This window comes from Carcharodon carcharias, chromosome 4 (assembly GCF_017639515.1).
Source record: "Carcharodon carcharias isolate sCarCar2 chromosome 4, sCarCar2.pri, whole genome shotgun sequence".
NCBI lineage: Eukaryota > Metazoa > Chordata > Chondrichthyes > Lamniformes > Lamnidae > Carcharodon > Carcharodon carcharias.
The window spans coordinates 22,598,073-22,624,161 of NC_054470.1; the positions used below are offsets into that span (position 1 = coordinate 22,598,073).

General features: G+C 41.7%; 2 protein-coding genes across 6 annotated transcripts in view; one reads left to right on the forward strand and one right to left on the reverse strand.

Annotated features, from left to right (window-relative positions):
- LOC121277330 (nicotinamide riboside kinase 1-like) overlaps positions 1–9,325 on the reverse strand; it is a 30,933-nt gene extending 21,608 nt beyond the window's left edge. For 2 of the 4 annotated variants that reach the window (XM_041186667.1, XM_041186663.1), the window contains exons 1-2: positions 9,213–9,325; positions 5,598–5,677 (exon numbers count right to left, since the gene is read on the reverse strand). The gene's annotated coding sequence lies outside the window, so the exon portion shown is untranslated. Of the gene's footprint in view, positions 1–5,597; positions 5,678–8,183; positions 8,268–9,212 lie in introns of all 4 variants that reach the window. The other 2 variants (XM_041186664.1, XM_041186665.1) reach the window with 2 other exon arrangements.
- A 179-nt stretch (positions 9,326–9,504) lies between these two features.
- ostf1 (osteoclast stimulating factor 1) overlaps positions 9,505–26,089 on the forward strand; it is a 103,576-nt gene continuing 86,991 nt past the window's right edge. Inside the window, exon 1 of one of the 2 annotated variants that reach the window (XM_041186492.1) lies at positions 9,505–9,663. In XM_041186492.1, coding sequence (XP_041042426.1) covers positions 9,630–9,663 — 34 coding nt within the window. In that variant the 5' untranslated portion in view covers positions 9,505–9,629. The remainder of the gene's footprint in view (positions 9,664–26,089) is intronic. The other variant, XM_041186491.1, reaches the window with a different exon arrangement.

Genomic DNA, 26,089 nt, shown 5'->3' on the forward strand with positions numbered 1-26,089 from the left:
ACAGTGCTCTCAAATACCAGATTTGTGGCAGGTTTGCTTATTTCAGTAGGTCAAGTCATACTTCTCATCTCCCTTGCCTTGAATTTACATTCTTTAGGTGTTGTTGTACACTCTATTGTACTCCCATTGCAAATCTGGGTATTTCTTCTCCTCTCACTTTTCCAGTGTTTGCTTTAAGTCTTCAGTTTCAGAATTTCTAACTGGCTAAGTGAACAAGTGTCAGGAGGCCCAAAGTGGAAGCGTGCAAGGCCAGTTTTATACTGACCATGGCTATCTGACAGATGACATTTTTCCCTGGAGTGGGAAACGTGGTAGGCCATGACCTGCACTCACATAAAGTGATGTCGGGATCACCACTTAAATGCCTCCTGCAAACGCAGTTTTCCCTGACATCGATATTTTTGTCAAGGCCTGTGGGTTCCCATAGGCTGTGGGAACTATGCCAGCTAAGTCAGTTCGTGAACCTTGGGGGAAGGTTGCTGTGGAGTTGGGAACTTTTTGACAGCTAAGCTTAAAAAGCCTTGCCAACTTCAAACATCACAATGTAATGTTGTATGATGATTTAAGTATGTTTTCAATGCAGTGATTGATCATAGGGCTCTATCCTTAAAAGGGAAGGGACCATTAAATCGACCAATATTGTGTAATTGTTCACATGTATCAAGAGTCCTATATCTACTGCATAAAGTGCTCTTATGCATTCAAAAGTATTGAGAATATGAATTAAATGCATCATCTAGATCCTGTACTTTTACATTGATTTTATGTCCAAAGATCTGTTGAGCATTTGAAAAAACTGAACAGATGTCAGACCTCTGATTGAAAACTCCACTGAGCCTTTGAAAAAAAAAAGGAGCTAATAGCTGGACATTTGGTCAGGCAACTTTAAGACTATAGTGTATTAAGCTCTATGGAATTTGTTTATTCAGTTATGCAATGTAATTCCATTATGAATGCATGGCTGAGTTGCAAAAACTACTAATGAATTTAGCTCAGCAGTGTTTTTGACAACTGTGGACTGTGTGCTTTGTTTGATTGACAATTTTATGAGCAGATAATAGGATTAAATGTTTTGAAGAGCTTTTTAACTAGTTGTTTGTTTCTTTTGGCAGATTAATGGGCATGTGAAAGCAGAGTGTTTTTTCAAGGGGAGATTCAATGCCTGTGTGTTAAATTAACAAATTTTATGAACTTCTAAGTGAAGCAATTTTTTTCAACTGGAGTTTGAATGGATGATAGTTTTTTTATTCGTTGAGCATCAAAGACTTCCCAGTGTTTTATGACTTTTGAGTTCTGATCATAGTAGATACTGATCAGAGTAGGTATGAAGGATGCATAGGGGGGCATGGAGAAGGAATGGGTGGAGGTGAGGGCTAGGGGAAGCTAACAACCACGTAGGGAACTGGGTTGCTGTCCCAGTGAATGGAGACGGCCCTTCTAACCGGCTGGCCTCAACATCCACTTACCTTCATTCCCGCCTCAGGCCTGCTCCAGGAGGCAGCGGCCACGACTCCAGCCTGACCCAACTCTGGGAGATGGAAATTCCATGTGAATAGGCTGACTTTCAAAAGCAGGGAACACGACGTCGGGAATTGGTCTGCCCCGCATTTCCTGCCTCGAAGGAGAAAATCTTGTCCTTGGCCTTTTATTCTCTTAGTAACCAGGCTTATTTTAACCTTCTGTCCACACCAATGACTTGCATTTATATAGTATCTTTAACATAGAACAACTTCTCAAGATATTTCAATGGGCAATGTAGACTAGGTTTTTGAGTCATTGTAGACATATTTCAAAATACTATTGTTTGTTATTGTTCAAATTATTTCAAATGATTTGAGCACATATATCCACAGGTCTGTTTCTGCACCTCTATAGAATTGTACTCTAATTTTTATTGCCTCTCTTTGTTCTTCCTACCAAAATGTATCATTTCATACTAATCTCTATTCAACTTCATCTGTCATGTGTCTGCCCATTCCACCGGCCTATGTTCTCTTGAAGCCTATCACTACTTTCCTCAGCTCACAATATTTCCAAGTTTTGTATCATCCGCAAATTTTGGAATTGCACCCTGTACGTCCAAGTCTGTTATTTATTAAGGTTAATTAAGGAAAGCCAGCATGGATTTGGGCAAATCACATTTAACTAACTTGCTTGAGTTTTTTTTGATGAGGTAACAGAGTGGGTTTATGAGGGTAATGCTGTTATGGTAGTACATAGACTTCAAAAAGGCATTTGATAAAGTGCTGCACAACAGGCTTGTGAGCAAATTTAGAGCTCATGGAATAAAAGGGACAGTAGCAACATAGATATGAAATTGGCTGAGTGACATGAAAGAGAGGGTAGTGGTGAACGGTTGTTTTTCAGACTGGAGGAAGGTTGGAGGTGGAGCTCCCTGGAAGTCGATGTTAGGACCCCTATTCTTCCTGATATATATTAATGACCTAGACATTGGTGTACAAGGCACAATTTCAAAATTTATTGACAATACAAAACTTGGAAATACTGTGAACTATGAGGAGGATGGTGCAGAACTTCAAAAGGACATAGACTGGTTGGTGGAATGGGTGGACAAGTGGCAGATGAAATTTAATGCAATGAATTTTGAAGTGATTCATTCTGTAGGAAGAATGTGGGGAGACAATATAAAATGAAGGCAACAATTCTAAAAGGGGTGCAGCAGCAGAGGGATATGGAGGTATATGTGCATAAGTCATTGAAGGTCATAGGACAGGTTGAGAAAGTGTTAAATAAAGCTGAGCTTTATCAGTAAAGGCTGTTATGATCCTGGAACAGACTCCCAAGTTTTTGGTATAATTCAGTTAGGGGCCAGTAACTTTTTGTTTAAAGTAGACCAAGTTTGAGATCCAAGGTATTTGTTAAGAGAAAACCACAGGATTCCACGATTTTTGAACAAACAAAATAAGCTTTACTATACAAGCTCAGAAAGATACAACAATTTACAATATCTATCTTATGCTCTAACATTCAGGATTAACATGAAGTAAATGTGAGTTAACAGGCAAACTGTGGCCTAACATCCACATCGCACATTGAATAGCTGATGTGACCAAGACAGATCCCACGGATTTCCCAGCAACCCACCCAGACGACAGTAAACACAGAGTCAACCAATCTCAGTGAAACTCTCTCTCTCAGGAGAATTCCAGTCTTCACCTTTGAAAATTGAGCCTTGGAATTCTCTCCAAAGGTCGCTGCAACTCAGACTGCCTCAATGACTGCTCATCTCACATAGTTTCAATCTCGACTTCCGATGCTCCATTTCCCTGGATTTCAGAGTCTGCACTTCTGCACCAACTCAAGCACAACCGCAGCTCTTCAGCCGTGCCGAGCAGAACAGTACTGCCCCAAAGGGTTACCTTTGCCTCAATGACCTGCAGCACAGAGTCACCAACCTTCTGCTGCCTTCTCAGTTCTTGTGGGCTTCTAGCAAGTCCTCACTACTTGAAGCATGCCAACAGCAGCGCTTTAACTGCCTGGAGCCTCTTTCTTTGCTCCTCTTCCCAGTGGTTCCTACCAGTGATCTCCTTCTGGTGGCATCATCCATGGCTCACTCTCATGCTTTGGGACCTCTCCCTGGGTTCCCTCTTTGGGACCTCTCCCTATCTCATGTCTAGGACTCCTCTCCATAAGGCACCCTGCTCCAGGGTCACATGTTGGGTGTTGTTTGCGCCATTCCTTTTTCAAGCAGACACACTGAGCCCATGTCCTGGGCTTGAAGAACTCCAAACGCTGTGCTACGCATATGCAGCCTGCTCCCAATCGTGCTTGTGTGGCAACTTCCAGGGCCTGTTGGGACTCATAGTTCCGGACCTCCACCCGACAACAAGGTAAGTTTGGATTTCTTAACACATGGAGTACAAAGAATAAGGAAGTTATATTAAATCTGTATAAAACACTGGTTTGGCCTCAACTGGAGTATTGCATCCAGTTCTGGGCACCACATTTTAGGAAAGATGTGAACACATTAGAGAGGATGCAGAAAAAAATATCAGGGAATGATTCCAGGGATGATGAATATCAGTAACGGAGATAGATTGGAGAAGTTGGGACTGTTCTCTGGGAGGAGAGAAGGCTGTAAGGAGATTTGATAGAGGTATTTAAAATCATGAGGGATCTGGACATAGTATATAGGAAGAAGCTGTTGCCATTGGTGGAAGGGTCGAGGACCAGAAGGCATAGATTTAAGAGAATTGGCAAATAGTCACTTGGTAGTACAGAACTTGAATGTTGCTGAAAAAAGAGACATGCTGTCGAAGCTTTTCATCTTGCACTCATCATGACAGATGCAAGAATACCAAATGAGATTTGATTAAATTTGGTATTCTTGCGCCTGGCCTGATGAGTGCAAGACAAAACGCTTCAACGGCATGTCTCTCTCTTTTCAGCAACAATTGACAAAAGAAGCAATGGCGGCATGAAGAAAATCCTATTCAGACATTGAGCGGTTAGGATTGTGACTGTACTGTCTGAGAATGTGGTGCAGGCAGGTTTAGCTGAGGCACTTAAGACAGAATTGTATTATTACCTAAAGAGGAAGAATGTGCAGGTTATGGAGAAAAGGTGGGGAATGGCACAAGGCGAATTGCTCCTTCAAAGAGCCGGCACAGAGACGATGGGCTGTAATTATTCTCCGATTCTATATTTCAGGAGAAGTAGTGATCCCACTATTAACTACTGGAGAACCCACTCTATACTTTCTTCCAGACCAAAAAACAGCTGATCACTGCTTTCTGTTTCCTGTCACTCAATCAGTCAAGTAGCAATGTTGCTATTGTCCCTTTTATCCTACGGGCTTCAACTTTCCCAGCTGGCCTATTATGTGGCATTTTATCAAATGCGTTTTGGAAGTCCATATACACCGTGTCAACTTATTAATCTCTTTCCTAGGTCCCTAAACTCTGGCTGCTGGACTTCCATTCCTGTTTCTACCTATGTCATTGGCACTGATATAATCACTATCTGTTCATCCACCCACCTCAGGGTGCACTGCAACCACTCAGTGATATCCATGACCCTGGCACCAAGGAGTTAACACCCCATCCTGGAATCACATATGTGGCCCCTCCTGCTTTCCCAATCTTCCTCCTGCTCCCACATACAGCTGAGCCACCTATGGTGCCTTGGAATTGGCTATGGCTGTACCCCAACAGATGAAACCACTACTTTGTCAGAACTGAATAGTGGTTAGTGAGCAAATGCACTCGGGGAACACCTGCACCATCTACCTGATCCTCCTCACCTGTCTGGTGGTGAACTAGTCCCTCTCAGCCAACACACTCTTAAACTGCAGGGTGACTGCCTCCCACAAGGTGCTATCCATGAAACTCTCAGTTTCACGAATGTACCATAGTGGCCCCAGTTGCTGCTCAAGCTGAAAGCTGAAGCTTGAGCTCCTCCAGATGATGACACTTCCTGCATATGTGGTTATCTAGGACTAGGGAAATGTCCTTGATTTTCCACGTAGATCAGAATTTGTGTTCCACGGGCCTGAAGTGCCCTGCTATGGCTCTATGTATTAGGCTGCTAACTTAGAAATAAACTGAAGATTAAAAAACAACTTTGTAGCTACTCACCAACCTCTCCGCCCGTGCTGATGTCACTTTTGGGCTATTTCTCTCCCTGATGCTTTTGCTTCTTTAGCTCTGAGCAGATCCTAAAAATATTAAACACACAAAAAATAGATATACAGATAATTAACCTATAAACCTGCCTTAAAAGTACTGCTGCGCCTCTCTCTTTGTAGATTGTGATATTCTAATGTCATGTTTTAATTTCTCCTGTGTTTGATTTGCTCTTGCTGTGCTTTTCAAATCCCTGCTCTGTTCCTGCTCTTTTGTAGCATGTAACAACAACACTACTGGTTGTAAAGTGCCTCGAGGTGGCCCTTGGCTGTGAAAGGCACTATATAAATGTATTTATTTTGTTATATTTTAACATATCGTTACCTTTGAACTTAACTACTACTCCCTTTAAATCTTAATTTTATAGTAAATTGTTTAGATGTTATGTAATTTTTTGCATTTTTTGTTCCAATTTCTTTTTACCATTTAACTGCTTTCACATTGTCATCCCTTTATTCCTAACTTAGAATAACAGGTTCCCCAAGATAGAACACTGATCTACTCTCATTATTGAACACCTTGTCCTGAACAGCGATGCGACAGACAAGCCATGGGGCACCAGGGAAAGTCCTGAAAGTCCAGGTAACAGAAACCCAAATTACTAATCCAGTCCTTTTGACAACATGGGTTGTACAGCGCAGTGCGGGGAGCAGTGGATCAATCATACCCAAAATAACATTGCAGGGAGCACGGAACCTCCCACCCCCAATACCATAGTGTGGGGAGCAAAGGACGACCCACTCCCAATACCAGTGTGGCGAGCAGAAGATCACACACACTCAATACCATCATGCAGGGAGAACTGGGCCACTCACCCCCAATACCAGAGTGCAGGGAGCACAGGACCTCCAACCCCTAATACAGGGAGCAGAGGACTACTCACCCCCAATACCACAGTGCGGGGAGCAAGGGACCTCCCATCCCCAATACCACAATGTGGGGAGCAGAGGATAACTCACCCTCAATACCACAGTGCTGGGAGCACGGGACTTTCCACCCCCGATACCAAAGTGCAGTGAGCAGAGGAACACCAACCCCCAATAACACAGTGCAGGGAGAACTGGACCACCCACCCCCACTACCACAGTGAAGCGAGCAGAGGATCACCAGCCCCCAATAACGCAGTGCAGGGAGAACTGGACCACTCACTCCCGATACCACAGTGCAGGGAGCTACGGGACATCCCACCCTCAACACCACAGTGCGGAGAGCACAGGATCACTCACCCCAATACCACAGTGTGGGGAGCACAAAACCACACAGCCAACACCATAGTGCAGGGTACATGGGTCCACTCACCAACACCACGGTGCAGGGAGGACAGGACTGTTAAACTTCTGACAACTAGTTGGTGTAGGAGACAATCAAAAATCAAGCTTTACCCAGTTTTAGATTTATTCACAAAGTGAGACATTACAACACCCATGTCAATAATTGTCTCATATATCCCAGAGTACTCCCATCTGTATACAATTAACCTAGTTTATATAGTTAACAGATTCCCTTTTTTCTATTTTAAATAAAGCTTAATAATATTCACAAACAATATTTCCAAACATATCAAGGAAGAAAAACTGATTTTCCATATTCTGTATAAATTTAACATTACACGACACACCCTGTTCTGGAAACGCCAATAATCTTTAGGTATAAGCACTAATTTTTGTGAAACAATCAGGTAAATGATGACTTGCATCAATCCATTTAATGTTGGAGATTTCCTTTTTTTCTAAGACTTGTTTCACGCCAGCAAGTTAAATCCTTAATCTTTTTTCACTTGCACTCTTTGTAGAAGTGTATCCAACAAGGAATCTATGTACCACTTAATGGGCAAACTGTTTCCTGTACAGAAATTCTACAGAATATAATATAGTTGAAAATAGAATCCCATATTCAGCGCTTCCACAAGAAATTGATGTTTCTGCAGTTAAAGTACTTTTAACAACCCTTCATTTTCCTAGGCTAAAGAACAACATTCTCCATTTTCACCCATCTAAAATATTATCAATATAGCTGCACTTGAATAATCATCAGGAAGACAGACTAGCATCACTAAAAATTACTAATTTCATGTTCTTTGAGTCACCTAAGGATAGAAACTTAAGTACACATTTTTCCATATTTAATTTTGTTTTATTTTACCTTAAAATAGCTTTGACTTTAGGGTGCTTCATCATAATACTTAGTTCCAATACATCAAAACTTGCTACCAATCATGTCTGAATAGTAGAACTCTCCAATAGGATTGGTGATTTAAAGTTACTCCAAGCCTATTCTGCTTAATGTCTAAACCAATATATTTAAAAGCTGCTGAAGCTTAATTTCCAATCTTAAATTCCACTTTAATCTTATTCGTAACACATCTCACAAATTCCACAGTGCCACCCCTTAAGAAATCATGTGTTAGAAAGGTTCCCTTTTTGATACCAATAAAATGTTGCAGGGTTTGCTTTTAGTTGAACACAGCCTGCTTTCAGCAAAACTGATCTCACTGAAAAGTACCACAACTTCAAGGCATCATTCAGGCCATAAACTCACTTGTTTACTTTCCATAGTTTTCCTTCTGCATCACTTGTCTTCTTTGGCCAGTTTCAGTTATGCTTCTTTGTGAAATTTTTCACCCTGCAGAAACATAGCTTTTATGTCAACTGACCTAGACACCCATGAATATGTGGCCAAAGGAGCTAAAAATACTTGCAGGACTATATTTCCTGCTGTGGGGCAGTCCGCCGCAACATCCCTATTGCTCAGGTGTTCTTCAAAATCCTAAGCAACTAGCCTCGTATTCTGAAGGGATCATTCCCTGATACACTGGCTCACTATACTTTATCATCCCCGCCTCTTCCCCCACAGCACTGTCCATGCAGGCGCAGGTGCAACACTTGCCCTTTCATCTCCTCCATTCTCATTGTCCAAGGCCCCAGACATTCCTTCTAGGTTCAAGAGCGATTTAACTGCACTCCATTCAAGTTGGTAAAGTGCATTTGCTGCTCAGTATTCATTCCCCTGATTCTACTCCCCACCCTGGACTTTTTGTCCCCATCCTTGTACAGTGTTGCAATAAAGCTGAAAGCTGGAGAAGTAGTCCGGGTCCACTCATAGGAAAGCAGAAAAGGGGAAAGTAAACAGAGAAAGAGGAGTTGGAGGAAGTGGGGAGGGGGAGGGGGAGGGGGGGCAGGGGTTTGGGAAGGGGTGGGGGAGTCGGGGTTTGGGTAGGGGGGGGAGTCGGGATTTGGGAAGTGGGGGGGGGGGGAGTCGGGGTTTGGGAAGGGGGGGTAGGAGTTTGGGAAGGGGGGGGTAGGGGTTTGGGAAGGGGGGAGTGAAGAGGATTGGTTGGGGGGGGGGGGGGTGGTGTTGGAAGAAGTTATGAATCCTCCAGCTCCGGCTACCTCTGCGGCAATTAGGAAAGAAGCTGCTCCAGCTCGAGTGAAACATGGGCCACCCCCTCAAACCCAGCTTTTATTAAAAAACACAAAATGCTGATAAAACTCAGAAAGTCGGAAAGTATCTGTGTAGAGAGAAACAGAATTAACCATTCAGTTCGATGACAACCCAACTTTTCATTACCTGATCCACCTAGGCCTTCCGCAGCAGCAACAACAAAGTCAATGCGCTCAACGTGAGGGGCTGGTCTTCGTGCAGTCATCGCGCCCAGTGTAAGGGGCGGGTCTTCGTGCAGTCATCGCGCCCAGTGTGAGGGGCGGGTCTTCGTGCAGTCATCGCGCTGTCATCGTTCTCAGTGTAAGAGGGGGGGGGGGGGTTGGTCTTCTCCGTGATGTCATCGCCCTCCGTGAGGAGCGTGTCTTCCTCGTGATGTCATCACGCTCAGTCAGAGGGGCGTGGCACCCTCGTGCCGTACTTCCTGGTTGCACCCCGCGCGCTCTGGGTTAGTACTTCCTCAATCCGGTGCAAGCTTTTGGGATAATTTTGTAGCAGCAGCACATTTACAATTATATATATAAAAAACTAATTGCAGCAAAAAAAATGTCCAAACCGCCGCCTAAACCAGCCAAACCAGGTAAGGTGCCTTTTCCCTACATGTCTATATGAAGTTAGAATACAGACTCATTGATCTTAGATCTTTTTCCCAAAGGGAACTTAATATAAAATCTCTCTTGGGCTCGAAGCTTATCTTCACGGCTGTCATTGTAACTCTGAGCCCAGAACCTCAACTTTACCAATATAATTTTTTTAAAGTAAAATATTCATGCTTTTTTTTTAACTAAATGTAATTGTTTCCCAGTCAGCCTATTTTTTTCACATTTTTCCCCAGCAAAAGGAAAGAATTTGGAGATAAATGAGGGTAAATGTCATAGAGTTGGTTCCCCTCCTCTTGGTGTCAACGCAATTCAGTTCCGTGGGTGGGGTTCAGGACCTATCTGCCCCCTGCGACTGACAAATTCTTAACCACCTCGACTTCCACTCCGTTATGGTGTATACGGTTAAAACTATTAAACGCCTCTCAGTCTGCACCAGGCTCACTTATTTTGCTGTCAAGTTGTGACCTGGTGTTAACGTTAAAAACTATCCTCCAAGATCTGGTGGGTTGAATGGATCTGCAACATGTTTTTTTTTCCCCCCAATGTCAGTTTGTCATTCCTTGTGCGTGCGCGACTAAAACATTTGTGGCTTACCACTAGCGACCATAATTGTAGGGCTTCCTTCAAATATTACTTTAAAGCATTAATTAAGCCAAATTTTTATGCGACTTGCTCATGTAATTGTACAGTATTTTGTGCAGGAACGGAGAGGGGTTTCTCCGCTCGGGGTGATGTAGACCGCAGTCCGTTCAAAAGTGCCAGTTAACACCTCTAAATCAAAACAAAGCCTGTCCACCTAAAACTATTTCTTGAATCGTGTAAGCACCGCGGTTGGCAATTTCAGACCTGTACCAGCTATTCTGTTCAGACTAGTGCGTCTTGGAGATCTCCCGAAGGGCACCCTTCATCCGCTATGATCAGGAGCATGGATGTGCTGCGGGAATATCTAGCTGAACAAAAGCGTATGACCCCCCCCCCCCCACCCCCGATTGTTTACTTTGCAGTTCGCCCTTCTGGAGGATGATGAGCACGCCTGGGAGCAATTGCCATTTTTTTAAACCAAAAAATCTGGTTTGTTTGGTATAAAATATCTAAATGAACAGGATACGAGTTTTTCTAAATTTAATCGTTTCGAAATGTAGCAGCAAAAATAACAACTTAAACATACCTTGCCGTTAAAATGGACCTTCGACATTTTACAAGTGTGTTATAGATTAATTTGATTTTACTGCCAGTCAAAACTACCACTTGGTATCAAACTTCACTGCCCCCACCCACTTCACCTCCATGGTTTGGGAGCAAGAACGTTGCCTGTTTAGCTAAGGTTCATGGTGTAACAATGAATTGGAACATAAGTTATATGAATTTCTCTAGGAGATTGTTGTATGACCCCCTTTACCTCGTGCTAATTTGCAACGTGAGAAACATGATTCTGTTAACTATTTTGTCTAGTATTCTAGCTAAAGATCCGGATGTGCATTCTCAATGACTTGTGTGTAACCAATTCCTTTGCTAGTAGCATCTGACAAATTTAAAGGGGTTTGGAACTAGCAATGTAGATTATGTTATTACCAGATTCATGCACAAATTCATTATTCTTGTTGGTTAAATTTTATTTTTAGTTAATTGTGAATACTGAAAAAGCCATTGATTTTTGTACATCCACAGCCCAGTACCAAACCTGTTTACAGAATTGTCAGTTAATTCATAACATATAACCACAGCTTACATTAAAAAAAAGTGCTTTTAACTTTATGAAATATCCCAAGACACTTTAAGAACATTATCGAACAAAATTTGACACCAGGCCACATAAGGTAATATTAGGAAAGTTACCAACAGCTTGGCCAAAGAGGTCGGTTCTAAAGAGAAAAGAGAGGTGGAGGGAAGAAATTCCAGGGCTTGGGCCTAGACAACTAACGGTGTGGCCACCAATGTGGGAACAGTTAAAATCACAAATGCACAAGAGGCCAGAATTGGGCTAACTTGGAAGCTTGTAGGAGCAGCAAAAGTTAGAGGTAACCTTTCCTATTACTTTTTAAAATGAACAATGTTGACTGGGTGGGAAGGTAAGAAATGTTCTGTCTCAAATAAACTGGGGCAATTTGCGGCTGAGAATGTTTCACTAACGTGGTACCTGTGGATAAGGTTGCACCTACCTGCTACAAAAGACCTGCTTTAGTGACCTAATTTCCAGCTGACTGCTTAAATATACAGATTTTAAGTATTTATATTTCAGCTTTGGTTTGTTGGCTATTCTGAGCTAGACATTGTGCACATTGTTCTAGCCAGGCGGGAGAGCAGTACAGAGCTCCAAGCAGGTTTTTTTTTTGGCAAAATGTAAAACATCTCTTTCCAGGGGAGAAAACTTCAGTGATTCTCTCCTGGACAAAAAGTTCCTTTTTTTTCTGAGGGAGAGATATTTTGGTTATAGCTATTAATTTAAAGCAGTCTTTCTTCTGTTCGTTATTAGAACTAAAAAATGTTGCACAAGCTTTTATTAATTAAATTGTCAATGGCTTTTGTATCCCTTTACATAAATATTACTCAAATGATGGGGCGATGTAGATAGTGGTTGTTCCCATTGTGTTAATACAAAACAAAAACAGAATTACCTGGAAAAACTCAGCAGGTCTGGCAGCATCGGCGGAGAAGAAAAGAGTTGACGTTTCGAGTCCTCATGACGAAGGGTCATGAGGACTCGAAACGTCAACTCTTTTCTTCTCCGCCGATGCTGCCAGACCTGCTGAGTTTTTCCAGCATTTTGTTTTTGTTTCAGATTTCCTGCACCCATAGTATTTTGCTTTTATTTTTAGCTAATGAGTGATCTTCCAAAACAAAAATCTAGGATGAACATTGTACAACCATTCAATCTGTCTGAACAACATGAGGCAGTGCAACACATTGGATTTTTTACCTATTTGGTTTAAGAGTGATTATGGTATAGCTATGGCATTATAAATTTATGTTTTAGTATATAATTGGTCATTTCCAGGGAGGCACAGAACTATGTTGATTAGGACAATCAGGGAGTACTAAAAAGAAGTAGATCTCAGTTGTGCACTCACCATTTCACATTAGTCTTGAAACAATGGAGAGTAGTCAAACTCAAATTGTGGTGGTGTGTGCACTTAATCTAAGAATAGATGATTGGGACTTTTCTCCCCCAAGGGTGGACTCAAGGAAGTAGGGTTGGGAAATGGAAGTGTGACTTGGGTGAAGAGCCACTGATTACAAGGAAGTGGTCTGAAATAGCCCTGTGATTGCTATGGTGGGGTTTAGTCAAATGGGCAAAATAGCTGCAGTGAGTTTCCAAACCAGCTTTAGCAACTCAATAAGCTAATCCTCATCAGATAGAGGAAGAGTCAGTTCAGCATTTCTGTGTCTGATGTCTGATGTTCGTTCACTTGTGAACAGGGTCCTTGCCATCCGTGAGCTTGTTGTGGATGCTTGCATCAACATCATGGCCTTGATGGAAATCTGGCGAAAGGGAAATAATATCATCCCCCTTAAAAAGAAGCTTCCCCACCTGACTATACTTTCACCACTTTGTATCCAGATATTCATGTTGGCCCTGTGCTGAATATCACTAAATCACACCTTGGTCTATCCCATGCTCCTATTGGCCCTTATTTCACCTTATTCCATTCCTTTCATACCATTTAAAATTATGATTCACTATTTACCCAAGTAAGGTAAGTTTACTTATTGAGGTATCTTCAATGCTTTCCTCCCTCACTGCACAGGGGGCCTCTTATCCTGTGACTTCAACCTCCATCTTAATCCAGTAAGCTCTCTCCTGAATTCACTGGCCTCCTACCCTCCCTTAGCCTTTCCCTCCAAATAAACTCTCCTACCCATATTCATGGCCACCCCCTTGCCTTGCCACGTCATGTGTTCTCTCTACTCCCATCATAGCAATCACAGGGCTATTTCAGACCACTTCCTTGTAATCAGTGGCTCTTCACCCACATCACGCTTCCATTTCCCAACGCTACTTCCTTGAGTCCACCCTTGTGGGGGATGGGGGAAAGTCCCGATCATCTAGCCTTTGGCCCTCTGTTACATTTCTTCAGTGACTGATCTTATAGAATAATACAATAAAGAAAGAGGTCAGTGAGCCCATTGAAGACCAATCTGGTTAGTTTGACTCACCAAGTTCTGTATTCCTGCAATTTTTTCTTCTTAAGAATTAATCTAATTCCCTTTTGAGGGCTCATTGAATCTGTATCCACCACCCTATCAGACAGTGACTACTCGCCACTTGCCTAGATGAGTGTAGCTCCAACATCACTCAAGAAGCTTGACACCATCCAGGACAAAGCCCGCTGGATTGGCACCCTATCCTCGACCGACAGTGGCAGCATTGTGTACCATCTACAAGATGCACTGCAGCAACTTGTCAAGGCTCCTTCGACAGCATCTTCCAAACCCATGACCTCTACCACCTAGAAAGAGGGCAGTGGTTATATGGGAACACTGACACCTGGCAGTTCCCCTCCGAGTCACTCACCATATTGCTGTTCCTTCACTGTCACTGGGTCAAAATCCTGGAACTCCCTTCCAAACAACACTGTGGGTGTACCTACACCACATGGACTGCAGCAGTTCAAGAAGGTGGATCACCACCACCTTCAAGGTGCAATTCGTTATGGAGCAATAAATGCTGGCCTAGCTGGTGACACCCACATTCACACCCCCAAGAAAAAAAAAATCCTAACCACTCTTTGGGTAATAGAGCTTTTCTTCATGTCATCTCTAGTTCTTTTGCCCTTTGTTCTTGCTCCTTCAGCCATTGGAAACTGCTTCCCTTTATGTACTTCATCTTAACCCTTCCCAATTTTAAACACCTTTATCAAATCACCTTCCTTATTATTTGTTCATAAGATGGGGGTGTCACTGGCAAGGCCAGCATTTACTGCAAGTGCTTAATTGTCCTTGAGAAGGTGGTGGTGATCAACCTTCTCGAACCGCTGCACTTGTTAGGTAGGGAGTACCTGGACTTTAATCTGGCAACAGTGAGGGAATGATGACATATTTCCTAGTCAGGCTGGTGTGTGACTTGAAGGGAACTTGCAGGTGATAGTGTTCCTAATCCCTTCTGCCCTTGCCCTTCTAGACAGTAGAGACCATGGTTTTGGGAGGAGCTGTTGAAGAAGTCTTGGTGATGTTTTGCAGTATATCTTGTGGATGGTACACAGTGTAGCCATGGTGAGTCAGAGAGTGGATAGGATCTGGATTGCACTGCCTAATAGGATGGTGGGTACAGACTGAGTAGCAGCCTTCAAAAAGTGATGAAGGGAGTGTATGTTTAATGGGAAGATGAGGCATTAATCAAGTGGCTTGCTTTGTCCTACCTCATTTCCACCTCAGAGGTCCCATTAAAACCATTACACACTCACCCTCATTGTTGTCCCTGGTACAGCCCATATCTCCGCTAAATCCAAGAGAAGCAGACTTGAAGGGATATGGTGGACAACTGGTTTAGTCATTCACCATTAGATCTGGCTGAACCACATAAACCACTATATGGTCCTGCTCTCGTCAGCCAAAACTGCTCAATATTCCAAAATCATTATGAAAGGCAAAGATAAGCCCTGGCTTCTTCTTGCCTTCAAACAAGAAGTGCAAAGAGCTCCTTCACTGCTCTGTAACATCTGAAAACACAGTATCAGTTTCCACAAATGCTGATGAAGCCCAGTTCTACCGCACCACCACTTCTCTCAACCACTCCATTGTCTCTAGATTGGCTGGCATCCAGTCCTGGATAAGCAGAAATTTCTTCCAACTAAATAATGAGAAAAACAAAGCCATTAGCTTTGGTACTTGCCACAAGCTCTGTTCCTTAGTCAGGGACTTCATCTTTCTCCCGGAAAGCTGTTTGAGGCTGAACTAAACTGTTGGGAAAGATCATCTTGGGGTGAAATATGATACCAACTATATATTCTCACTGTCATTAAGATCACCCATTTCATAACATTGGACCCTACCTCCATGCCTCAACACATTTGCTGAAACCTTTGTCCATGTTTTTGTTTGCTCTGGACCTAACTATGCTAACATGTCCCTGATCAGCCTCCCACATTCTAGCCTCCATAAACTTGGTCATTGAAACTCTGCTTAACTCACACCAAGTCCTGTTCACTTATTAGCTCTGGCCTCACTGGGGCTCCCAGTTAAGCAATGCCATTATTTTAAAATTCTCACCCTCGTTTTCAAATCCCTTCATAACTTTGCCCCTCCCCCAACCCCCATCTCTGTAATCTTCTCCAACCTTAAAACTGGTAACTGCGCTCCTCCAATTTTGGTCTCTTGAGCATCCATGATTTTAATTGTTTCACTATTGCTGCCCATACCTTCAGCTGCCAAGGCCCTGAACTCTGGAATTCCCTCCCTAAACTTATCCCCCTCTCTACCTCCCTCTTTGACTAAACTTTGTGGTTCTGTGCCACATTTTTTGATACCACTCCTGTGCAGCGCCTTCAGTAGCTTAACAATGTTAAAGGTGCTATATAAACAAGTTGTTTTTGTATTCTCTTGTCATGGTTTCATGTACTTGGTCAGTCTGTCTTGTGAAAAGGCAGGAATCCAAGCACTGGCTCATCCAGTAAATGGTCTATTGTTACAATCCCAACCCTGTTCTTAAAAGTTGATGTTAGGCATTAATGATGCTTATGAGATCTTAGCCACAATCTGTTCATGGGAGTGACTGGTAACACCTAACTGAAGAATATTTATTGTAGACCTATGAGTTTATAACAAGTGGCAATAAAAAAACAAATTGCATTCTGGGCAATATTAATAAATCAGCTGAATTCCAGTCCCAGAGGCTATGCTGAAGATATAGATTCACCCATCTGGAGCAGTGTGTACATCTTGGGTCACCTACATGAGGGTCATTCAGTCCTTTGAAGCTGTTTAGAGGAGAGAAACTTGATAAATGGATGGCTTTGTGCCTGGATAACTTTTTGTATTATTTCTTGCCACATGGATGATGGTGGCAAGGCTATTTATTGCCCATTGAGTGATTTTAAGGCTATATTTAATATACTTACAAATTGGAGAATGTACTTGGAGATAATACCTTTGTGTTAAATCATCAGATCAAGAGGTCACAAAAGCTGTGAAATGCTATGTGTAGTTTTGAGCTATACACAAGATAAAGCATGTTGAAGCTGGAGAGAGGATTTAGCACAGATTTGCTGGGATGTTGCCTGGTTTGAGCAAATACAAAGAAAGACTTAAAATTTAAGTTGTTTTTTTCCAATTAGAAGAGAAGTGGAGGAGGGATGACTTGAAATTAACGGCTTCCCAGTGATTGAAAGCTCTAAGACGAGGGGACATTGTCAATAAACTCATTTATTCCTACATCAGAGTGCAGGAAAAAAATATTTACATAGAGGGCTGGTCATCTGGCAATGGAATGCATTCATTTAGGAATTGAGGCAGAGATCATGTCATCATTTCAGGGAGAAATGAGTGTGTCCAAAACTAGTATTTTAAACTTAAAGGCAATTGAGGGCATGGAAGCAGTGCTAGCTAAAGTGAACTGGCAAATGAGGTCAAGGGATATGTCAACAGAAGTTCAGTGGCAGACATTCAAAGAGATATTTCAGAATACACAGAATATATACATTCCAGTGAGAGAGAAATTCTAAGGGGAGGGCCCACCATCCATGGTTAACTAAAAAATGTTAGACAGTTTCAAACTTAAAGAAAAAGCACATAATTACACAAAGACAGGTGGCAGGTCAGAAGATTGGAAAGAATATTAAGAGCAGCAAAGAATGACAAAAAGATTAATAAAGAGGGAAAAATTAGAGTATGAAAGTTAGCCAGTAATATAAAGATGATAATAAGAGTTTCTATGGATATTTAAATAAGAAGACAGTTCACAGTGAGCATTGGTCCTATAGGGTGCGCATCTGGGGAATTGATAATGCAAAGTAGGGAGATGACAGATGAATTAAACAGGAATTTTGCTTCTCTTTTCACTAGAGGATGCAAGTAACATCCCGGAAACAGCTGTACATCAGGAAATGGGAGAGAGGAACTTGGGAAAATTACAATCACCAGGGAATGGTATTGAGCAAACTGTTGGGGGTTGCAGGCTGACAAATCGCCAGGCCCAGATGAGCTTCGCCCCAAGATCTTGATAGAAGTGGCTAGTGAGAGAGTTGGTGCATTGGTTTTAATTTTCCAAAATTCCCCAGATTTGGGAAAGGTTCCATTAGATTGGAAAATAGCAAATATAACTCCTTTATTCAAACAAGGGAGGGAGACAGAAAACAGGAAACTATGGGCCAGTTAGCCTAACGTTTGTCGAAGGGAAAATGTTAGATATTATTAAAGATGTTATAGCAGGGCACTTGGGAAAAATTCAAGGCAATCAGGCAGAGTCAACATGGTTTTGTAAAAGGGAAATCATGTTTAACCAATTTATTGGAGTTCTTTGAGGGAGTCACAAGTGCTGTTGGTAAAGGGGAACCAGTGGATGTACTGTGCTTAGATTTCCAGAAGGTATTTGATAAAGTGCCACATTAAAGGTTACTGCAGAAAATAAAAGCTCATGGTGTAGGGGTAACTTATTGGCATGGATAGAAGCTTGGTTAGCTAACAAGAAGCAGAGTTGGCATAAATGGGTTATTCTGGTTGGCAGGATGTGACAAGTGGTATGCCACATTGATCAGTGCTGGAGCCTCAACCTTTTGCAATTTATATACAATGACTCGGACGAAGGGACCAAAGGAATGGTGGCTAAATTTGCTGATGACAAAGAAAGGTAGGAAAGTAAATTGTGAAGACGATGCAAGGAGGCCACAAAGTGACGTAGGTTAAGTGAGTGGGAAAAGATCTGGCAAGTGGATTATAATGTGGGCAAATGTGAAATCGATCATTTTAGCAGGAAGAATATCTAGCTTATCTAGACGACGAGAGATTGCAGAGCTCAGATTCAGAGATCTGGGTGTCCTAGTGCATGAATCAAAGGTTAGAATGTGGATTATTAGGAAAGTTAATAGAATGTTATCATTTATTGTGAGGGGAATTGATTACAAAAGTAGGGAGATTTTGCTTCAATTGTACAGGGCATTGATGAGACCACATCTGGAGTATTGTGTACAATACTGATCTTCTTTAAAGAAAGAAACATTAGAAGCAGTTCAGAGAAGGTTTACTAGACTAATGTCAGGAATGGTCAGGTTTTCTTATGAGGAGAGGCTGGACAGGTTAGGCTTGTATCCACTGGAATTTAGAAGAGTAAGAGGCGACTTAATTGAAACCTTTAAGATCCTGAAGGGTCTTGACAGGTTGGATGTGGAGAGGTGCTTCTTGTGGGAGAATCTAGAACTAGGGGTCAGCTTTTAAAAATAAAGGGCCGCTCATTTAAGACACGAGAAATTTTCAGAGTGTTGTGAGTCTTTGGCACTCTGCTTCCACCACCTTTTGAGGAAGAGAGTCTTTGAATATTTTAAAGGCAGAGCTAGATAGATTCTTGACTAAAAGGGGTAGGCAGGAATGTGTTGGTGTTGTGTTACAGGTTGATGTTACATTCAGATCAGCCATGATCGTATTGAATGGCAGAGCAGTCTTGAGAGGCTGAAGTGTCCTACCCCTGCCCCTAATTTGTATGTTCGTATGTAGATTGGTTAGTGTTTGAGAGAGTTTAGGGACAGGATAGGCACATGCTTTTGAGACTACTGCTCATAGAAAATAAACACCAACTTTTGACTGGTTACCCTAAGAAGCAGGTTTGCACGTGTAATTTTTTTGTTTGTAATTCTGTGTAGGTTCATGGTCCCCGGCCATTAACAGTGATCATCTCCTGAATTGGATTGCTAGAATGAATAATTGATTCTTACTGGATATTGTTATGGGGACTTCATAAGACTGCTGTTCCGGAAAGAAAGGGTCAATTGGGATGATGGACCCAGTTCACTGAAATCCATTTAGTGACATCTCTCTTCACATACAGCATTTGAGAACTCAGTCATGATCAAATACTTCTATTACAGTCCAAGAGGAGTGATTTTTCCCAAAGGAATCTTTGGATTGGTTTGTTCAAATGTTTTGTGCTTTTGAAATGTGAACAAACCAACTGGCAGAGTCCATGATTCATTAGCAATTACTATAATTCAGTCTTTTAAATGATTTTTATTTCTAGAAGCCAGACATTAAAATGAAACAGGATAATAGTCAAATACTTAACTGTCAAAGGAACAATTTTGCAGCATTATTTTCCCCTCTCCCCATTGATATGGGGGTGGTGTACACTCTTAACATTGCTTTTATAACGTGCTTCAGATTGGGGTGCACTAACTGAGCCAACCTAGCACTTATAAAATCTCACCTTTGTGAAGAAGCTTGTCCAACTATCAATTATGCTATTATGCCAAATGAATCAGCTCATGGCTAATGCATCTGGGCATTCACTGATGTGCTAGATCAGGGAGGGGACTAACCAGGATGCTCGGGCATGCTCATTTTTTAATCAATAGTTTTAGTGTAACCAGTGTGTTTTGTTTACTCCCTCTGATTTCTTGGCAGTATGTATGAAATGCGGACTACACGGGTAGATTGAGAAGTTTCAACCTCTGTACCCAGCTATGGGATATGTGGCAAAGTTATATTCCAAACCATAATACTCCTAAATTGTGAGCTGTTACCAAGTAATAATGTTTAGATTTGGAAGGTCTAATCCACTCTTATCCTTGGAAAGTTTTATGCTTCTTACGAATATTTGGGACATTTATCTGCTTAGAAGATAAATGGCACTTATAAAATCTCACCTTTGTGAAGAAGCTGGTCCAGCTATCAATTATGCTATTATGTCAATTGAATCAGCTCGTGAGTAATGCATCTGGGCATTCACTGATGTGCCAGACTGAATTATAGTAATTACTAATGAATCATGGACTCTGCCAGTTGGTTTGTTCACATTTCAAAAGTACAAAACATTTGAACAATCCAATCCAAAGATTCCATTGGGAAAAATTACTCTTCTCGGACCATAATAGAGGCATTTGAAAATCATGAGACTGTTAGAATAGATTGTGTAATCCAGGAAGAATTTGTATTTATTTTTGCCTACCCATGGAGTGATATTAGCAATTACATAATGTGAAAAGTGAAATTCCTGAGGGTCTTTTAGTAATGTTGTTAGCTATCAAGCCAAAAAATGTTAGTTTGAAACAACCCTTTCCAATTCATACATGGATGTTTGGAGAACTTTCTCGATAGATTATGATGAGTGAAGACTGTAGATGTTGCTTAACCCTGAATTGGTCTCACTGTATGCCTGTGATGACTACATTGCATTGGAAGTGTCTGACTTCGAGTATGTCAATTTTTAAAACATGAAAGTATTTTATCAGCATGAAATATTGCATAACAAAGGAGAGCGCGACTGGCAAGGCTTATATGGTGCGGCATCCATCATCGAATGTTCATGTACGTATAATAATTTGCACTCAATTTATAGTAGTGAACAAAAGTCCAATTAACACATAATTAGCTACCCTTTGTTATTGTAAATTGTGATTCCAAATTGGTGGATTAGCAAAAGTTAGTGGCAGATAAAGCAAAATTGACTTTTGTTACAATGTAATGGCTAAGGTGAACAGAACTATGACTGCTCCTGGCACAATTAGCTTTTGTTAGTAAAACAAAACTCCTACCTCACCAGAATCAATATTGTACATGAACCACTATTAAAGTAGTGCTTTGAAGCACTGTTCAGCTGTTTTGAGACAATGCAATAGATAAAAAAAAATCTGTATATCTGCATGCACCCAAGATGTTGCAATGTGTGGTCAGCAGCAGTGGTGTAATTAGTCATTTAAAAAAATTGGTTTATATTGCAACCTGAGGAGCCAGGGTGCAAACAAAATTCTTAACTGCTGTGCAAAGTATCACAGTTTAAGGTGGATGCTAAGCTGACCAGGTTGTGACACCCATTTTCCTTCTTACTGATAAAACTATCCAGTTCATGATGTGTGGTGGCTTCATCAGCTACTCAGGAAACACTTCAGATTTGAGACAGTTTTGCAAGTGACTTCCTCTTGGTGGTTCCCTTTCAATATTGAGGGAACTTTGTGTATGCTGACTTGCATCTGCAAATGCTGACCACAATGGATTTTAAACAGATTTCAAAAATGAGTATTGCAGTTGAATCAGTCTGAATGGATTCTGTTGAAATGCGGACTCTGGACTCCAAATACCTTCACTGGCTCACAGAACTACAACACATTTAATTTGAAATTTTGGTGGCCCTGTATAAATCCTTCTGTGGTTTTTCTCTGCTGTAACTCTGCAAACTTCAGCCCTGTGTACCCTCCCAAATACTCCACATGGCCTCCTGTGCAATACCCTTACAGACACCTCTAGCTGCTTTGGTTTTACTCTTTGGAATTCTTGTCTGTTTCTTTGTATTTTTGATTACCTTGCCTTAACCTCCTCTTTCCTGTATAAGTGTCCATTTTTATTATACATACTTATAAAGTGCTTTGGGATGTTGTTCATGTAAAGAGGACTCCATAAGAGTAAGGAATAGATGTCTGTTGTGTGTATTATTTCTGCAGTTAAAAGTAAAATGTCCCATCAGCTTTCAACTTTTCATATTTGACTTGTTATGCCACAGATTTTCTCTACATATAGCGTGGGTAATCGTTCATCTGTAATGGAGAGAACGCCAGGATTAAAAACAGAGAGAGAATGTTCCTTCTCTTGAAGAGAACAGAAAATAGTAGTAGGCCATTCAGCCATTTGAGCCTGCTCTGCCATTCAATATGATGATGGCTGATGCTCCCCATCCCCACCGTCTCTCTCTCTCTCTCTGTGTCTGTCTCTCTTTTACCCTGACCCCACCACCTCCATCTCCTTTAGTGTCCAGAATCTATTTCTACTTTAAATATATTCGGTGTCTTGGCCTCCACACCCTTCTGTGTTAGAGAATTCCAAAGTTTCACCACCCTCTGATGATGTTTCTCCTTATTTCAGCCCCAGATGGCCTATCCCATTTCCTGAAACTGTGACCTCTTGTTCTAGACTCCCCCAGCCAGGGGAAATATTATCCCTGCACCAGTCTGTCCAGCCCGTCAGATTTTTTTACATTTCAATGAGATCCCCTATCATTCTTCTAAAGTCCAGTGAATACAGGCCTAGTTGCCCCAATCCCTCCTTATAGGACAATCCTGCCTTCCCAGGATTCAGTCTGGTGAACCTTTTCTGCACTCCCTCTATGGCAAGTATATCCTTCCTTAGGTAAAGAGGCCAAAATTGTACACAGTACAGGTGTCTCACCAAGGCCCTGAACAGCTGCAACAAGACATCCCTGCTCCTGTACTCAAGTCCCCTTGAGATGAAGGCCAGCATACCATTTGCCTTCCCAATTGCTTGCTTTAAGTGACTAGTGTACATCAACATTTCTCCATCTGTGACCATTTAAATAATACTCTGCCATTCTGTTTTTCCTACTCAAATGGATAACTTCACACTTATCCACGTACTGCATCGGTTATGTATTTACCCAGTCAACCTGTCTAAATCACCTTGAAGCCTCTTAACACCCTCCTCACCACTCACATTATTGCCTCGTTTTGTTGTCAGCAAACTCTCAAATATTACATTTGGTTTCCTTGTCAAAATCATTGATATATATTGTGAATTGCTGGAGCTCAAACACTGATCCCTGCAGTACCCCACTAGTCACTGCCTGCTACTCTGAAAAGGACGAATTTATTCCTACTGTTTCCTGTCTGCTAATCAATTCTCAACCCATGCCAAAATATTACCCCTAATCCCATGTGCTTTAATTTTATACACTAACCTCTTGTGGAACTTTATCAAAAGCTTTCCAAAAATTTAAATACACCACTTCCACTGGTTCTCAATTAGCTATTCTGTTAGTTAAGTCTTCAAAAACCTCCCATAGGTTTGTCAAACATGATTTCCCTTTCATAAATCCATGTTGATTTTATCTAATTCTGGAAGTGTGCTGTTATCACATCCTTAGACTAGCATTTCCCCTACTAATGTTAGGCTAACTGATTTCTAATTCACTACTTTCTCCCTCCCTTTTTTTTAAAATAGTGGGGTTACATTTGACACCTTCCAATCTGCTGGGACTATTCCAGAATCTATAGAATTTGGGAAGATGACAGCCAACGCAACGTTATTTCCATGGCCACCTCCTTTAGTACCCTGGGATGTAGATTATCAGGCCCTGGGGATTTATCAGCTTTCAGTCTCGTTATTTTCTCCAGCACTATTTTTTTTTTTCAGTAATACTTATTTCCTTCAATTTCTCCTCCTCATTAGACCCTTGGTTGCCTAGAATTTCTTGGAAGTTTCATCTCTTCTCCCAAGAAGACGGAACTAAAATATTTGTTTAAACGCTCTGCCATTTCCTTGTTATAAATTCTCCCATTGCAGAATGTAAGGGACCTACATTTGTCTTTTTACATGCTTGTAGAAGCTTTTACAGTCTGCCTTTATGACCCTTACAAGTTGTCTCATACTCCACTTTTTCCCCTCCCTTGATCAACCTCTGTCCTCCTTTTGCTGAATTTTAAACTGCTCCCAATCCTCAGGCTTGCTTCTTTTTCTAGCAACTTTATATGACTCCTCTTTTGATCTAATACCCTTTAATTTCTATTGTTAGCCTTGGTTGGGCCACTTTTCCCTTCGTTTTTCACCAGAAAGGAATGTACAACTGTTGCAATGCTTGCATTTATTCCTTAAATATTAGCCATTGCCAACATTACCATTGCCTTTTAATGAAGTTTCCCCAATCTATCATAGCCAACTCACTCCTCACCTTTGTAGTTTCCTTTGTTTAGATTTAAGACCCTATTTTCAGATTGGACTACTTCACTTTCCATCCTAATGAAGAATTATATCATGTACAGTCACTCTTGCTTAAAGGACTCCACACAACAAGATTATTTAACCCCTTTGCATTGCACAATACCAAATCTAGGATAGCCTGTTCCTTAGTTGGTTCCTTGACATATTGGTCTAAAAAGTAACCATCTTGGACACACTGCAGCAATTTATCCGCCACAGTATTATTGCTAATTTGGTTTGCCCAGTCTGTGTAGATTAAAGTCACCCATGATCACTGTAGCACCCTTGTTACATGCTTCTCTTAATTTCCTGTTTAATGCTATCCCTTACCTTGCCACTATTGTTTCGAGGCCCATAGACAACTCCTGATATTTTCTGCCCCTTGTTGCTTCTTAGCTCCATCCAGACGAATTCTACATCCAGATTTTCTGAGCCAAAACACCCTCTCACTATCGCACTAATTTCACACTTAACTAACAATGCCAACCCACCTCCTTTTCCTTTTTTGCCTGTCCTTCCTAAGTATCAAATACCCTTGGATATTCAGTTCCCAGCCTTGGTCACCCTGCAGTCATATCTCCAACCATATCATACCCGTTTACATTTATTTGCACAGTTAAATTTGTCTACCTTATTGCAAATGCTCCATGCATTCAGATACAGTGTCTTTGGACTTTTAAGTACACTTTTTTGTACTATGGCCCTACTTGCTACTAGCCCTCGTTTCCTCTGCCTTCCGCTTTTGCTTTTTACTTTCTCATTTCTATCTTTGTTTCCCTCATGTCTCCTCACTCAGGTTCCCACCCACTTGCCAGTCTAATTTAAACCCTCTCCCACAGTACTAGCAAATACCCCAGGTGCCGTTCCTGCTGGGGTGCAACCCATCCAGCTTGTACAGGTCTCATCTTCCCCAGAATTGGTCCCAATGCCTCATGAGTCTAAATCCCTCCCTCCTACACCATCTGTCCAGCCACACATTCATCTGGTCTATTCTCCTATTCCTGATTTCTAGTACGTGGCACTGGGAGTAATCTTGAGATTGCTACTTTTGAGGTCCTGCTTATTAATTTATTTCCTAGCTCCCTATATGCTACTTGCAGGACTTCATCCCTCTTTACCTATGTTGTTGGTCCAGATATGGGCCATGACCTCTGTTCACCCTCCCACTTCTGAATGTCCTGCAGCCACTCAGTGGCATCTTTGACCCTGGCACTATACCATCCTGGCGTCACATCTGCAGTTGCAGAAACATTTATCTGTTCCCCCTACAATAGAATTTCTAATCACTATCGCTCTCCTACTCTTCTTCCCCCCACTCCCCGCCACTGTCCTCTATGCAGCTGAGCCACTCGTGGTAACACAGACTTGGCCCTTGCTGCCTCCATCCTCCATCCTCCATGCAGCTGAGCCACTTGTGGTAACACAGACTTGGCTCTTGCTGCCTCCATCCTCCATGCAGCTGAGCCACTCGTAACACAGACCTGGCCCTTGCTGCATTCCCCTGAGGAACTATCTCTCCAGGCAGTATCCAAAACAGAAATTCTGTTGGAGAGGACTTGG